This window comes from Pteropus medius, unplaced genomic scaffold (genome assembly GCF_902729225.1).
Source record: "Pteropus medius unplaced genomic scaffold, Ma_sr-lr_union100, whole genome shotgun sequence".
Lineage (NCBI taxonomy): Eukaryota > Metazoa > Chordata > Mammalia > Chiroptera > Pteropodidae > Pteropus > Pteropus medius.
In genome coordinates, this window is record NW_024342473.1 from 20,269,679 (window position 1) to 20,285,497 (window position 15,819).

A 15,819-nucleotide genomic window follows, 5' to 3' on the forward strand; every position below is an offset into this window, starting at 1 on the left:
CCTCCCAGCGTCTCCCTCCGCCGGCCGCGCCGACCTCGCGGTCCCCAGACCAGGGGCCAGATGTAGAAAGTAGTCCCCAGGCCGGCAGCAGCGGTGCTGTCCACTCCGCCGCCCCCGCCTCCTCCAGCCACCGCCTCACTCCGCCCCCAGGCCGGACTCTCGGGGCCCCCCGCCTCCTTGGAGCGGGTGTCCGTGCGCCGGCCTCGCCGCAACCTCAGAGTCCAGGGCCGGCCGCCCCGCGCCACGCCACGCCACGCGGGTGCCCGAGCGGGAAGCCCAGGCGGTGCGTGTCCAGCCGCGGCGCTGGGGGCTGCGGAGGCGGGGGACGGCAGGCGGACAGCGGCTGCTGGGCGGCCGGGGAGCATGCCCGCGCAGCCCCGCTGAATGGCGCCTTCTCTGCGACCCCTCGCCCGGCCGCGGCCGCCAGGGATGCTGCTGCTGCTCCGCGCGCTCCTGCTCCTGCTCCTGCTCCTGCTGCTCCTCGGCTCCGTTCCAGGTGGGCGCGCTTTCTTCTGCGTTTGTGGGGCTTGAGCGGCGCGAGTGGGCTGGGGAGAGAGGAAACGCAGGGGGTGCGTGTTGTGTGTGGGGGGCTGGGGTCCTCCTCGGTGGCGCTGACCACCGGTCACTGTCCCCTCCTTGCAGCTAGTCGGGAGCGGCTGCTGGAGGCACGAGTGGCCCGCCGGCGCTGCAGGAGCACGGGCAGGACTGTGGGCACCTCTCCCAGAGTCTGCCTCTCTCCGCTGCGCTCCCCCGGCCGCAGGATGCAGGGCCCGGGCGCCTGCTGTCCACTCTCGCCCTTTTCTCCCCGCGCCATTGTCCGCCCTCCGGCCGCGTCCTGGCCTCTGTGGCCAGCTACTGCTCCACGCTGCCCGCCCGCCGGGGCTGCTGCGGCCGCACGTGGCTTTATTTATATTGTTTCCTTAGTGGCAGCCTCACCACGCAGGGGGCGCGGCGATTCTGCGCGGCTTCCCGGGTTTGCAGTTGGGGTTCCCCCACGTTCGAGGGCGGGGGAGAGGGTAGGTGAACTCAGCGCCCAGGTCGGCACCCCTGGTCCCCGCCCCCCAACTTTCTTGGAGCAAGGAGGAGACAGGAGGGGTGGAATTGGAGAGAAGAGAGTTGGAAGTTGCGTGGCCGATTCGTGCCCGGGAGAGGAGGGAGAAAGGTACCCGAAGCTGAGAAGGAAGGCATCTAAATAGGATTTATTTCTCGCAGCCAGGTATTTTGGGGCAGGGCCTGAGGCGTGTACGAATCTGAAGATTCCTCTCAACTCCAGGTTAGCCTTGCGCAAACTTGGATGAACTAATTTTGCTTTTCATCCGTGTTGGTTTATCCTCAAAGAGATAAAAAATGTGAAGAGGATGTGGTTGTTGGTGGTGGAGAGGGTGTTCAGGGGAATGGGTTTATTTATTTACAGGTTACAAACCCTGGGATTTCTTTTTTTCTGGAGGAGTTAGTTTTCTGTTAGCATGAGAAAAGGATCAAAGTCAGATGTGACTCGGAAACACAATGGGCGCCTTCCGGAGTTGTCCTCCCAGTGCGAGGCTGTTAGGGTCGCTCGCGTCGCCCTGGGCATACATTAGAAGTCGTCAGCCCGGGCGTGGGAGCGTGACTACCGTGTGAGGTTATGGGGGACCTGCCTTGATGAGAGACAGAGACCGGGGATTTGTAATCATGGATTCAAAACAGTCAGAAGAAAGATGAAATGTTTTCCTCCAAATCCCTAACACTCCACTGGGCCCCAATCAATATGCAAGACTTTGGCTGGCCTTTGCGCTAAATGCAGGAGGTGACACAGGGTATTAGGTGGTCAACGGATGCTTTATCCTGGGGGAGACCGGGGGCGATGTGTATGCTTAGGATAAAGCCCTTCCTCTGCTCTGATAAAAATGTGTACTGGTTGATTAAGCAATCTCCTCTCCCTATTAGACAGTAAGGACCAATTAGTCACGCATTTTTTCCAACGGTTGGCAGCTCTAAAAAAATGAAATAAAAGTTTCCTAATCCGATCACCCACCGAGTACAAGCAGCAAGAGTTACCAACTTTTCAAAGTCAACTCTTTGTCCTTTAAATACCTACCTGACTCTGCAGAAATTAAGTAAATGGGTCTCTTTCAAAGAGAGGAGACAGTCCTTGCTATAAAAAGGCAGATATAAAAATGCAAACTTGTAATTTGTCACAAAAGATAAATGCGCTTCCCAAAGGAGTAGGTGCCAAGGGTTCCAAAAACACTTCAAGGGACAAGGAAATAAACTTGCTTGTTCACAGACTTGGAATTTTGCTAATGATTTCTTGTAAAATTAGACTTTTACGACTTACTCTGTTCAAGATCTTTTTTGACAAGCTTGTAAAAGTAGCAAACAGCTTGTGCTCATGAGTTCTGATGATTTTGAAACTAGCAAGAAACTTGAGAACAGAATTCTTACAAGGCATAGAAATTATTGACATCTTCCCTATGCTTTTAGTGTAGATGTTGTACAAAGGTGATTTCTCTGGTTTCTTAGAAAGGTTCGCGGAAACTTAGATTGGTCTATTAAGATGTTTGTGAATTAACTAATATGGTTTGTTAAACTTATTTTATTACACCCTGAATATGTTTTACAATTATATGTTAAGAAATGTATTTATACCTATAATTCTGGATATGCCTTTTCTCCTTTTTCCTTATAGGAGTGTGTTGCTTTAGTGAACTGTTTTTTATAAAAGAACCACAGGATGTAACTGTCACAAGAAAGGAGCCAGTTGTGTTAGATTGCCAGGCTCATGGAGAAGTTCCCATTAAGGTCACATGGTTGAAAAATGGAGCAAAAGTGTCTGAAAATAAACGGATCCAGGTTCTGTCTAACGGCTCTTTATACATCAGTGAGATGGAAGGCAAGCGAGGGGAACAGTCTGATGAAGGATTTTATCAGTGTTTGGCAATGAACAAATACGGAGCCATTCTTAGTCAAAAAGCTCATCTTACCTTATCAAGTAAGTGTTTATTTAAGTTCTTGATTATCTGACATTTTTCGTTGCTACATTCTGATGACTTTTTGCTTCATTTATAACTAGCCCTAAGAAATCACACAAACATTAAGAATTTTCCTGCAGATATTAGATGCTAACTAAGGTATGCAGAAAAATCTGAGAAAAATAAATTGAATGAGTGATTGAGAACAAAAGTGAAATTAGGTTTAGAACACCAAAACCTGTAGAGGTGGCTTTATATAAATTTAATTGTTTCACACTATGAGAAGAGTTAAGTATAAAAGTTTGGCCAACACACCAATAGTTGTTCTAAAATTTCATCTTTTGTAAATTAGTAATTAAAAATTTAAAACCACAGTGTATCTTTCTGCTTTGTAGATGGCCCTTGAGTGCTAAATCTTTCTTATAGCCCAACCTTCCATTTCTCTGATTCCTTTAAGATCACCCATGTTGCTTTTAATTGTAAGAGAGGGCATTGGTCAGTAACTCTCAAGCCTTTGAAGTGTTCCTAGTCTTTTCCTGCTGGGAGAGAAAGAGATTAAGGCCATTTCCATATTATGCCTAATGGACTTAAACCAGATCTGCCCACTTTTTTCCAGTTGTCTTAAAGTTTGCTGTCTAATGATTTCTTTTGTATTAACATCCCGATCCGATCAACCATTTGTCCACGTGATCCATTGCTTGATGGTAGACTTGATGGCTGTTGAGTGTAACGATGGGCCTAGGGGAGATAGGGAACTCTTTGTCCCCACTGAGGCTTTCCACTTCTTTAGGTGATCAAACTCACAGTGCAGCACTCAACATTACCACAGACCATTTAAATTTTTAAATCAAAACACAAAACTATCTTAGAAATAGTTTTGCAGGCATCCTAGCTACATGCTTTTGTTGATCCACAAAAAGATCGATTTTGTACTATATCTACAAATCTGTCATTTACAAGATAAAGACTAGGAAGAGGGAGCTCTTGAGATAAAGGTGAATCTTTAGGAAATAGTTTCTTTAAAGTCTACACAGTTGAAATTCAGGAAGCAATTGGCAGGAGTTTCCTAGGTGACTTTATTGTAATAATCCATGGCCATATTTATGTCACCCTCATATTAGCAATTTATTTTATATTTACAGTAATGATTAATTATAGAAAATAAATTATAAACAAAGATTTATATATATATAAATATATATAAATGTCAGAAAAATAGGCAAGTTTTCAATTCTAACTCTCTTCCCCCCAAGAATAGCATAAACCTGAGAGAATTTCTGCTAAACTTTTTTTTTTCTTGCTGTAGTCATTGGCCAATAGTCATTTTTATTCTTGTTGAGTAGTGTTTTTTCTGTGCAGTACTGCTTTTTATACTTATGTTCTCTTTACTTAATTTTTGTCCAATGTAGAATTGTTTCGGTGAGTTGTAATTATTTTACTTCTTGGGGTTTGAGGAATCTTGGGTTTTTATACCCAGGAACTGTAATTGATATTACCTTGTTGGAGAGGGGAGGGGCAAGATGGAAAGGTGGAGGGGATGATGGGCTTTGAAAAGATGAAGCATTTGTCATGACCACACGTTATTTCCAGGACCTCCTTGGAAGCCTGACAGGATTCTAGGGCATCCAGAACTACTTTGAAAGCATACAAAGCTTTCAGATTTAATAAATAGTCTGAACAGTGTAACAAATGTTAGTAACAGTGAAATAAATGTTAGTATTGTCTGTACATTTTTGTATCTTTATAAAAATTAACAATAAATATTTAATTAGATGTGAATCATTTTGAAGACTCTTGTAATGAAGTAGTTTTCATATTTTAAGTATAAAAAACTTTCCAGTGAAACTATGTAGAACATTGCTTTGCTATTAAATATCCACTGTAGTCATAGAGACCACACTTTTCATATGTACACTTTTTTTTTTTTAGCTCTGAGGAGGTATTTTGCTAAGCAATTGCATTCACTGTTATAGATTTAAAATAAATGTTTAGATTTTTCTTTAGAAGTATGAGATTTCTCAGAGTCTGAATTCATAAAGTTAGTTCTGATATCTAAGAAGCAGTGTCCAATGATACAGGCTTAAATGACTTTATGCTGTGTTCAGGGTAAAGATGTAATACATATTAAACAGGAAGATGAATAGGCATTAAGTGGACATTCTGTTGTGTGGTGGTTTTTTTTTTTTTTTTTTTTTGTCTTAAGCTGGTTCTCTCCTAGTTATTGATAGCAGCAGGGTGCAAGTATGTTCTTTTTACTTTCTGGTCAAAGATGTTGTCAGCAAGCATATCTTTTGGTTCAGAAGTGTAATAATACAGCACCTGGAAATCTAAAACTTTAATCTGTGCAAGTTTTAGATTTTTAACACACAAGCGATCAAGTCTTGGTTTCTAAACTTAGGAACTAGAAGCTGAAAGTTGCACTCTAGGCAAGAATTCCATTATTCATGTGTAAATTAGGAATTCACAAGGTTAAAAGGTTAGAAACTGGCCAGGATGAGGTTTACCCTTGTGATAAAGAGCAGATGACCCTCATTCATTGGCCAAAGCTTTCATGTAGCTCTTCTGCAAAGTTAGTTATTGCCATGAATTGTTCTTGAGGAATGCAGAAATTCAAATGTGAACAGGCCTTTCCTTAAGTGTCACCATGGAGCCTTATCTCCCAAGCACATCAGAGCCTGCTTAGGGGACAAGGTTCCTCCCCAAAGGCCTGGAGGCTTTGCTTTCCTGTTGTTCATCCAAGCACAAAAGAATTTGTCCAACTTAGTTTTTCTAAGGCATCCCATTTTTAAAGGAAAGTATAGGGTTAAAGTAATATTTAGGGTTTTTTTTAGAAAAGGTAATCTTTTTTATTGATAGCTATTTTAGCTGTTTTACATTTTCATGTAATTGGAATAGAAAGGGGAGTGATGTGGGAGGCCCTTTTTCTAGTTGTATACAATAGTAAGAATAGCAGATTAAACTGTTTCCTATAAATTTTAGTATTTTACGCTTTTGGCAAATCAAATTTTCACTTTTATGGACGCTAAGTCTTCACTATGTAAATAATTTAAATGTCTTAGGAGTAAGAAATAATCTATGGACATCTTGACATTTCTTGCATTCTTAATGTTGAAATAAGTAAGATAAATTTCATAGGAAAGCATTAGTGTGGTAAAAACGGTCTCATATTTCAACAAGTTTAAATTAAGATAAGAGACATTTGAGAGAAGTAAAGAAGGAGGGGAGTTGTGTTCTGTGATGTGTAAAGGACTGGCTGTAAGCTAGTGATTGAACAGGAAGCTAGTTGTTTATTTCTTTTCCTTAAAAGGTGGAAATTGAAGTCATAGGATAGAAGGAAAGAGAACATAAAGCTGGCTTATATTTCTTAAGTTTTTCAGGACTGTTCACTTGGGTGAAAAATAATTTTTTAAGTGAGCATTTGTAGCTGGAAGACCATAGAATTATTGTAACTTTATGATGGAATTTTTTTTTCGCCAAAATTTTGAGGTTAGTTTTGGCATCCATGAAGTTGTTGGGGTGGAGGAGGGGTCCATTTCTATAACTTTACATAGCAATAGTCGTTTCCTTTAAAAGGATATTGATTTTTTTCTCCATGAATAAAATTTTTATTACTTCAGTTTAAATTGAGATTAAACTTGAGGGTTTTTTGTATGTGTGTATATGAGTTAATGAAAGACTGTCTTGTGAGTGTGGTTTCTATCTTAAAGAGTAATACATAAATTATAGCCTAAAGTTGATCTTAAGATGAAAAGTTAAAATATATTGAAAATATTTAAAGAGTCATGTTAAGAAAGAGAGTAGGTGGTCTATTGAAAAGAGAAAGATAAGAACTATGAGACTATTAGCCTAGATTTTGGGTTTTACTAATGATCCTGGAACCAAGATCTTGTACATTGTACGTTTTGTTGAGATTTGTACACCCTGTAAAGGATAGCATCTTTTACCTCTGTGCATTTTCACTTCAAATCAAGCTGTTAAGTTACCTGCCCTAATTCAGGAGTGCTAACACAAAAAGTAGAAGTCATTTTATTTTGGAAAAATAAGACAAAACTGAGATATTTATATCAATCTGCCTGTAGGTAAGGTTCAGATGATGCATCTTGAGATCCAAGAAAAAAATCATCTTTAAAGAGAAGGGGGTATGGCTCAAAAATATATGTTTAAATTAAAAATTGAAAAAATTGACCATCTTAAAATTGCCTGAGCTGACTCAAGGAAGTAAAAGCGCATATAGTTCTACAGTTGTATTTACAATAACACCTGAAGATTCTTAGAGTCTGTCTACTTAAAAGATTTATTAGGTACCTGATAATCACTGGGTGATGGGACCAGTTTTTCTCACTTTGCCCTAATTAGGATCGTTTCTCATTTTCAGAAATGTGTAATACTATCTCACTGTTTTTTCAAAGTTGTTGTATTTTTTATTTTTTAAAAAAACAAGGATTCACTGAGGGGTAGAATTATAATTTGCTTCAAGATTATATATACAAACACACACACACGATTATATTAAATATAATATATATATATATATATATTATATTAAATATAATCGTGTGTGTGTGTTTGTTTATTTTGCTTCTGTCCAGCTTCTTAATGGAATTTTGAAAGGGCATTTGGTATGTCTCTTGTTCATTAACTATCTCTGATTATTCTAGAGAAAGGGTCTCACTCATAGCATTTGTTTGCCCAGGGATTTGTTGCCATTGCTCCTGAATTTAACAGCTGGGCCTATTGATGAAGTCCAGAGCAATTTAAAAGAATAGCAAAAAACAAATCTTTTAAGCAGGGTTTTAGGTTGAAAGAGGATTTCAATTAATAAATAAATGCATGTGAGGTTATTTTTTTGAAAACCCTAGTATTCTCGACTACAGTTTTGAGAGATGACATTTATGTGTCATAGGCAGGGTCACTCAGTTAGGAATGATTACTTTCATCTTTTAAACTGGCAGTTACTATTTACTTAATAAATAATCAGTAATGTCGAGTCAGGCATTTCGTTGAGTATCATACTTGAATTTTAAAACAACTATGATTCTTGAGTGTTTTATGAGAAATCCTAAAAATTGTACCCCAAATTAAGTTTGCATTGTCAGTGCACTGTTTTAATACTTTAGATAGTTTACAGTGTTCAGACTCTTTATTGAAGCATTTTTTAAAACCCATTATTTAAATCTTGGTAAGTAAGAGAAGATACAGTCGTAATCACTGAAGCAATATTGGCAGCTGCTCTAACATGGTAACCTGCCCAGAGCAAGCTTACAGTCAACAGTTGACAATGATGATGTGCAAAAAAAGGTAAAAATGTACCAAATTACCTTTAGCGGCTGTAATTCTGAAGCTAAGTGAACTGCTGTAGGGATACGTATTGCAGAGGATAAAGGCGTCATCCTCACAAAGGTCTCTGACACTAATCTGACAAATACTTTCCTGACTTTTACATTCCTTGTTTTTTTTTTTTAACCTCTGGTTCTCAGAAACTGCTTTTGATGAGCTTTAAAAGTCAAATTCTTATAGACTGAGCAGAAGGCATGAATTAAAATGTTTGTTTTTTCAATTTCTGAAGAGTTTGCCCTTTCCTTGTGTTTCTATATCTGTATTTATTTTATAAGCAGCATTTATAGTGGCTAGATTAATCCAGTGACTGTTGGAGAGTGCAATCTTTGTTCAGGGTTCTACTTTCAAACTTGTATCCTCACTAGATTTAGTTCTTTGGTTTGATGGAAAAGAAATTTTCTTTTAAAAATTTACTTTGTGAAACTACAGTAAATCCTGTTTAGAACAGTGTGACAGTTATTATTATTTTTTTAAATGATGCTTTATATGCACTTTCTTTAAAGAAAATTGTATTCTTTTGGAATAATCCTCCAAAATGGCCTTTTTATTGCTTTGTAGTCTTTTTAGTACTACTCAGAATGGTTCTTCCATTCCACCATTTATCAGAAATAATAATAGTAATTGATGATGATGATGATGATGATGACGAAGGAAAAAGAAAGAAAGAAAAAGATATTTCTTGTTGCGCATTACATTTCTCAGGGTTTTTCAGCTTTGGTGCAATTGATGTTTGGAGATGGATAATTCTTTGTTGTGGAGGCTGTCTTGTGCAGTGTTGGATGTGTAGCAGCCTCTACATACTAGATGCCAACAGTACCCCCGCCCAGTTATGACAACCAAAAAAACATGTTTTGGAGGCATAATCACCCCTGGTTGAGAACTACTGATGTTTCTGAAAGTAGTAGAAAATTTCTTTCCAAGTCATCTGGAGCCATTAGTTATTTTAACTGTTTCTGTCTTATGCTTGATATTCTACCTTATTTTTCTGGTGTTAACAATGCTAAATGTATTGATTAGAAAGCTACTTACTATTTTAAGATTGTCAAGGAAGCTGGATTAAAAAAATGTGTTTGGGTCATTGTTTGTCTTTCATGCACAGGGTATATTAAAAACTATTAAAAGTTCACTGTCCTGTAGGTCCATTTATTTGAATTCCAATATTTTAGATCTTTTGCGGCAGGGAGGGGCTATCTAGTCAAAGAATAAATGCAAATTTCATTTAACCCTGTTTATACAGTCTTTTATTTTCTCTGTGTGATGGACACCATAGTTGAAAAGATGTGAGAAATCTCCATGGGTGGTAAATGTTAAAGAACATCTTTTGTAATGCTCTGCATGGAGAGAAAACTGTATTATGACATTAAGAGCCCAGAGAATAACATTTGCTGTGTAGTAGGTGGTTCATTAGGCGAATGGTTAACAGAAATCTTTTCAGCTAATTCAGTGGTACCATACACTTACAGAAGCAGTTTAACTTCCTGTAGATAATGATGTAAAGATTGTAGCATCTTGAGAGGGCATCAAAGGGTGAATAAAGGGAAAATAATTATACTATAGTATGTTAATTAGCACGTAGAAGCTTGCAGACAAAATTTTGAGTGGTTATTATTGAAATGTTTGTTTTAGATTACTTAGTAGTAGTGAACAGGAAGTTTATAGTTTTTATCTTCCCTAAGATATCATTCTTTGTGTGCGCTTCTATTTGGTCAGCTATTTATGCTAGTAAAAGTTTTGATTGTTGATACAGGTAGGTGGTCACCTTTAGAGGTCAATAGCCAGTGGTGGTGGCCTAACTGGCAAGTTGTGATGGATGAAGGAGGAAGCAGAATCTTTTAATGAGTGACTTTATGCTAGGCAAGGCTGGCTGAACATTTGGTACCATATGTTCTACTCTGAAAAAGTACTTGGAGCAGAACAAATTATCCGTTAGTTTGAAATAGAAGATGAGAATGCATACTTTTCTTATATTTAAAGAAAACAGGAATTGTGTCAAAATAGAATTACAATGTGCTTGAGATCCTGTTTTCTTTTTCATAAAGAAATTATAACATTGACAAGTTCCAATATATGGTAAATATACTTAGTGCTGCTGTATTTTTTTTTATTGAGTTGCTGGCAGCTGCGATGGAAAACAGAAAGTATGACAAAAAGGCAGGAGGGTCAAACATTAATTTCTTCTCTATTGCTGGTGATTTTATGACTTTAGACAAATCACTTAATCATTCTGATCCTTACTTGTCTTATCTGTAAAAATAGGTAACTAAAAAAAACAAAAGAAGGAATGGATGTTGAGAAACACAGTGCCCTTATTTTTATAATTCTGTTATTATAATTGTAAGTAAGTGGCCAATAAATGATACGTTTTATAAAACTGAGTCCAATCACATTGCAAGAGAACCATTTAAGTCACTTGAGAACAAACTTAAGAAGCTTGGCCATTATTTAACTTGGTACTTTTAAGAATTCACACTTTTGCCTTGAACCTTAGGGGTATCTGTTTCTGGAGAGAAAGAGATCGTAAATCAATATGATAATTTGAACTAGTACTTTTTTTTTTAACTTCAGATATTAATTTTTTTATTTTTAATTTATTTTTTAATTAAGTTTATTGGGGTAACATTGGTTAATAGAATTATATAATTTTCAAGTGTACATTATAATTTGACATTTATATATTCTATTGTGTGATTACCACCCAAAATCCAGTTTCCTTCAGCTACCATATATCTGATCCCCTTTACCCACTTCACCCTATCCTTAACCCCTAAATTTGACCTCCTTTACCCCATCTACCTTCTCCCTCTCCCCCGCCCCCTACCCTCTGGTAACCACTAGTCCATTGTTCTGTCCCTGAGTCTCTGTTTGTCCTGTTCACTTGCTGCTTTTAGGTTTATATCCCACATGTAAGTGGTATCATGTGATTTTGAACTAGTACTATTTTTAAGAGCCTAGAAAAATAAGTTACTTTGTGAGACTGGACAGTTCAGGGTAGTTGTACCACTTTGAAGGTTGGCATAGTATATGAGAGGTATAATTTTACAAATACGTGGCTGATTCTGCTAATAATGGTGTATTCTGATGTTTATTGACTCAGTATTTAAAAGAAAAGTAGTGCTGATTTCATTTTAAGAGAGTTTTGCTAAACTCTCCTGAGGATGTGTTTTAATAGAAGTAGATTATATTGGCTCCCCACCACCACCACCACCACCACCACCACCAATTCCTATTAAGAATGATAAGGTTTAACACCCCCCACCCCAGCTTTCAAATGGAATTAGCTTGATTCCTTCTGATTGGATTTACAGTAACTTCAATTAAAATATTGAACCCAGAGTGGACACATAATGGGAAAAAAATGCTTTGATGTTGGTATTGCCATTTTAGTACTTCCTTTTTAAAAGGGAGATTATAGCTTTTCTTAAATGATTTTACCAATTATATGTGTTTGCTGTTTTCTTAATAAAAATAACTCGCTTTTTATATGCTCAAGAAAGCCACATTTCCATGCTCTGACTTATAATACTTTTTACATAATTTTAAATGAGGGGCCAACTTCAGAAAAGCAATAATATTACCAAAATTTTTACCAAAGGGATGATTAAAGTTATCCCAGTGATGGAATATGATTTTTTTCAAAGCCTGCAAGTATCTTTACCTGGATGATTTACATTTTTAGAAATCTGTGGTAATAACATGATAGGAAGTATACAGACAAAAAAAATTATGAAATTTTAACTTTGTGAAGTTTGCAAAGTTTAATTTTCAGTCCACCAGATGTTAATTTGGAAGCTCTGATATTTAGAGAGAGAATTTTGCTGCTTAGCAAATAGTACAATGAGAAATTGTAAGTGGATCCACAGCGGGTCAATAGAGAAGTTCCTTAAGATACTAGAATTGACTCAACCATTCTTTATTAGGACAGAAGGAAGCTGACAGTCAGAAGTTTTGCCCTGATAAAAAACTTTCAGAAGAAATTTTTAAAAAATGAAATAAAAGAGAGACAAAGAAAATACATTCTTATTTTCCATTGATCTTTAAACTTTTAAATACTTGTTAAGATACTGGTAGTGGACATTTTGAAGAGAGAACCTTAAGATTCCCTAAAACTTATCCAATAGTCAGTTGATAGTCCTTGCTCCATAATTTGACTTGCAGTGTCATTCTGCCTTCCACCAAACATGAGTAAAGATTACAACATGCAGTCTTAGAAATTTCTATTCTGCAAATAAGGAATATGAAGATGGAGGGGAATAACTGCCTTGCCCAAAGGCACAGCTACTAGATCTGGGATCAGAGCTCAGGTTTGCTGTTCCTAGTCATGAATTCTCAATGCTTAAATAAAAATATTATTTCTCCTGTGTATTGTGTGGAAATGCGTCTTTCTATATATTCAAATATGTCTCATCAAATCCAGATTATGAAAAAGGGAAGAGTAATGAAACTGACCCTGAAATTAAAGATATTTCTTGAATTTCTTAATATTCATTTAAAAAATATGACCTTACCATGCACAACTTACCCTTTACTACAGTACTTGTATAGGATTTTGTTCTTGATTTGGTAAATAGGTGATTTTAAAATAAAATAACTAATGTGTTTCAATTTTTATCTGCCCTGTAACAGTTTGTGGAATTCATTTTCTTGCATGTACTCTCAATGCAAGGAAATTGAGCTCCAGTCCTTTTAGAGGCTCAGTGTTTGTTGATGTATCTGTCCAAATGAAAATTTGCTATAAAGCAGTGATTTCCAATGTCTCTCTAAATAACCTGCAATGGAATGAAGCTCTTTTGTAATAATAAAAAGGTTAAGTTTTAAATAAGTGGTTGAGTATGCGTCATTATTATTTCATGGCAAGAGGGGAATGATGACGGCCTATGTCTAGCATGGAAAAAAGTTTTAAATAACAGTTTGATTCAGATAGAATTCACATACCACAAAGTTCATTCTTTTAAAATGTACAATTCAATGGGTTTTGTGCATCCGTTATCTCTATTTAATTCCAGAATATATCCATTACCCCAAAAAGAAGCCCCACATATCCCAATTCTCCCCTCTCTTATCCCCTGGAATCACTAATCTAATTTCCATCTCAATTAATTTGCATATTCTGGATATATCATAAGAATGGAATCATACAGTATATGGACTTTTGTGTCTGGCTTCTTTCACTTAGCATAATATTTTTAAGGTTCATGTACATGTTATAGCACGTATCAGTACTTTGTTCCTATTTATTACTGAATAATATTACATTGTATGATATACCGCATTTTATTTATCTAGTCATCTGTTGATGGACACTTGGATTGTTTCCATCTTTTGCCTATTATGAATAATTCTATAATGAACATTGGCATCCAATTACTATTTGTTTGAGTCCCTGTTTTCAATTCTTTTGGGTATATAGGAGTGGAATTGCTAGGTCATATGGTAATTCAACATTTAAGTTTTTTAGGAGCCACAAACTATTTTGTGCGGTGGCTGCATCAATTTATGTTCCCACCAGCAAATGCCCAAGGGATTCAACTTTTCTGCATCCTCACCAACACGTTTTTTTAATATCGACCTAGTAGGAGTAGTGCTATCTCATTGTGGTTTCGATTTGTGTTTTCCTGATGACTAATGATGTGGACATCTTTTCATGTGTTTATTAGCCATTTGTATATTTTCTTTGGAGCAATATCTATTCAAGTCCTTTGCCCATTTAAAAAATTTGGGTTGTTGTTATTTTTGTCGTTTAGTTGTAGGAATTATGGTATGTATTCTGGATATCAAACCCTTAATTAGTTTTTTGATTTACAAATATTTTACCTAATTCTGTATTTTGTCATTTCACTCTCTTAATAATATTCTTTGATGTACGAAAGTTTTCAGTTTTGATAAAGTCCAATTTGTTTTTTCTTTGTTGCTTGTGCTTTTGGTGTCATATCTAAGAATCCATTACTAAATCAAATGGTAGGAGTCCAACTTAACACTACTGCTTGTGCAAATTCAGTTGTTCCAGCACTATTTATTGAGACTATTCATTCCCCCATTGAATGGACTTGGCACCCCTGTTGAAATCAATTGACCGTAGATATATAGGGGTTTATTTCTGGACTCTTAATTCTGTTTCATGGTCTATAGGTCTACATTTATGCCAGTACCATACTGTTTAGCTTTCTAGTAAGTTTTTAAATAAGAAAATGTGTGTCCTCCAGCTTTGTTCTTTTCTAAGACTGTTTTGGCTATTCATGGCCCCTTGCAACTTCCTATGAATTGGTTTCCATTTCTGCATAAAAGAATGTTGCAATTTTGTTATGGATTGCATAAATCTGTAGATTGCTTTAGGTCATGTTGATAATAATATTAGGTCTTGTAATCTATAAACAGTGTATATCTTTCCATTTAGTTAGGTCTTTCTTTTCTTTCATTAGTGTTTTAGATATACAAATCTTTCACCATTTTGGTGAAATTTATTCTTATGTATTTTATTCTTTTAGATACTGTTGTAAATATTAGAGTATGCTGATGGTGTATATAAACACATCAGCTTTATCTGTGTTGATCTTGTACCCTGAAATTTCTGAATTCATTTATTAGCTATTATAGCTTTCTTGTAGATGATTTGGAGTTTTTAATATATAGGATCATGTTATCAGTGAATGACTTAGTTTTACTTCTTTTTCTCCAGTTTGGATGCCTTTTATATCTTCTTTGTATCTAATTACTCTGGCTAGATTTTCTAGTACAGTGTTGAATATCCTGTACTTCCAGTTCTTAAAGCAGAAATATGGCTATTATCGCAGCAAGGATTGCAACATCTTATGGGAAGATGCTTATGTGTGTATGTACAGGTTACTAACAAGGTTTACTTCAAGCAGATTTGCAGAATTTGTCAGAAGTTGTACAACCTTTACCAAGTGGAGAATATAACCTATCAAGTAAACCAGGTGTTTGCATTTTGTTTCTGAATTGGGTGGTAGTAGAGAATTTTAGTTTAGTTTCTTGAATGTATTTGCTAAAAGAGGCTAGGTTCCCAGTGACCTTAGATTTTGATTGCTTTTTGGTAGGAGTTGTGAAAATAATATTCAACTAGCAAATGGGGCCTCAGTGACAGTTTCCTTCTGCCCTTTCAAATCTTGGCCTTGCTATACTCTTTCAAGACCTTTACCTCACTTGCAGTATGGAAGAATGTTTGCTTTACCTGTTATTAAGAGTCTAATGTAAGAGAAAGCATACTGAAAAATAGAATGCTTTTCTATACACACACACACACACAAAATTATAGGGGAAAAGCTTTCTGTCTTTCACTATTAAGTATGATGTTATCTATTGGCTTTTCATAAATGGCCTTTATCATGTCGAGGAAGTTCCATTCTATTCCTGGTTTTCTGAGAGTTTTTATCATGAAAAAATGTTAAAAAGTGTTGGATTTTTCCACGTGTCTTTTCTGTATCAATTGAGATTATCATATAGTTTTTCCTTTGTTATATTAATGCTCTATATTACATTGATTAATTTTCTTCTGTTGAAACAGTTTTGCATTCCT

General features: G+C 36.9%; 1 protein-coding gene across 4 annotated transcripts in view; it reads left to right on the forward strand.

Moving 5' to 3' along the window:
• The first annotated feature begins 274 nt into the window (after window positions 1–274).
• PRTG (protogenin) overlaps window positions 275–15,819 on the forward strand; it is a 112,584-nt gene continuing 97,039 nt past the window's right edge. For 2 of the 4 annotated variants that reach the window (XM_039865520.1, XM_039865521.1), the window contains exons 1-2: window positions 276–496; window positions 2,669–2,971. In XM_039865520.1, coding sequence (XP_039721454.1) covers window positions 385–496; window positions 2,669–2,971 — 415 coding nt within the window. In that variant the 5' untranslated portion in view covers window positions 276–384. Of the gene's footprint in view, window positions 497–1,066; window positions 1,217–2,668; window positions 2,972–15,819 lie in introns of those variants that run through there. The other 2 variants (XM_039865519.1, XM_039865522.1) reach the window with 2 other exon arrangements.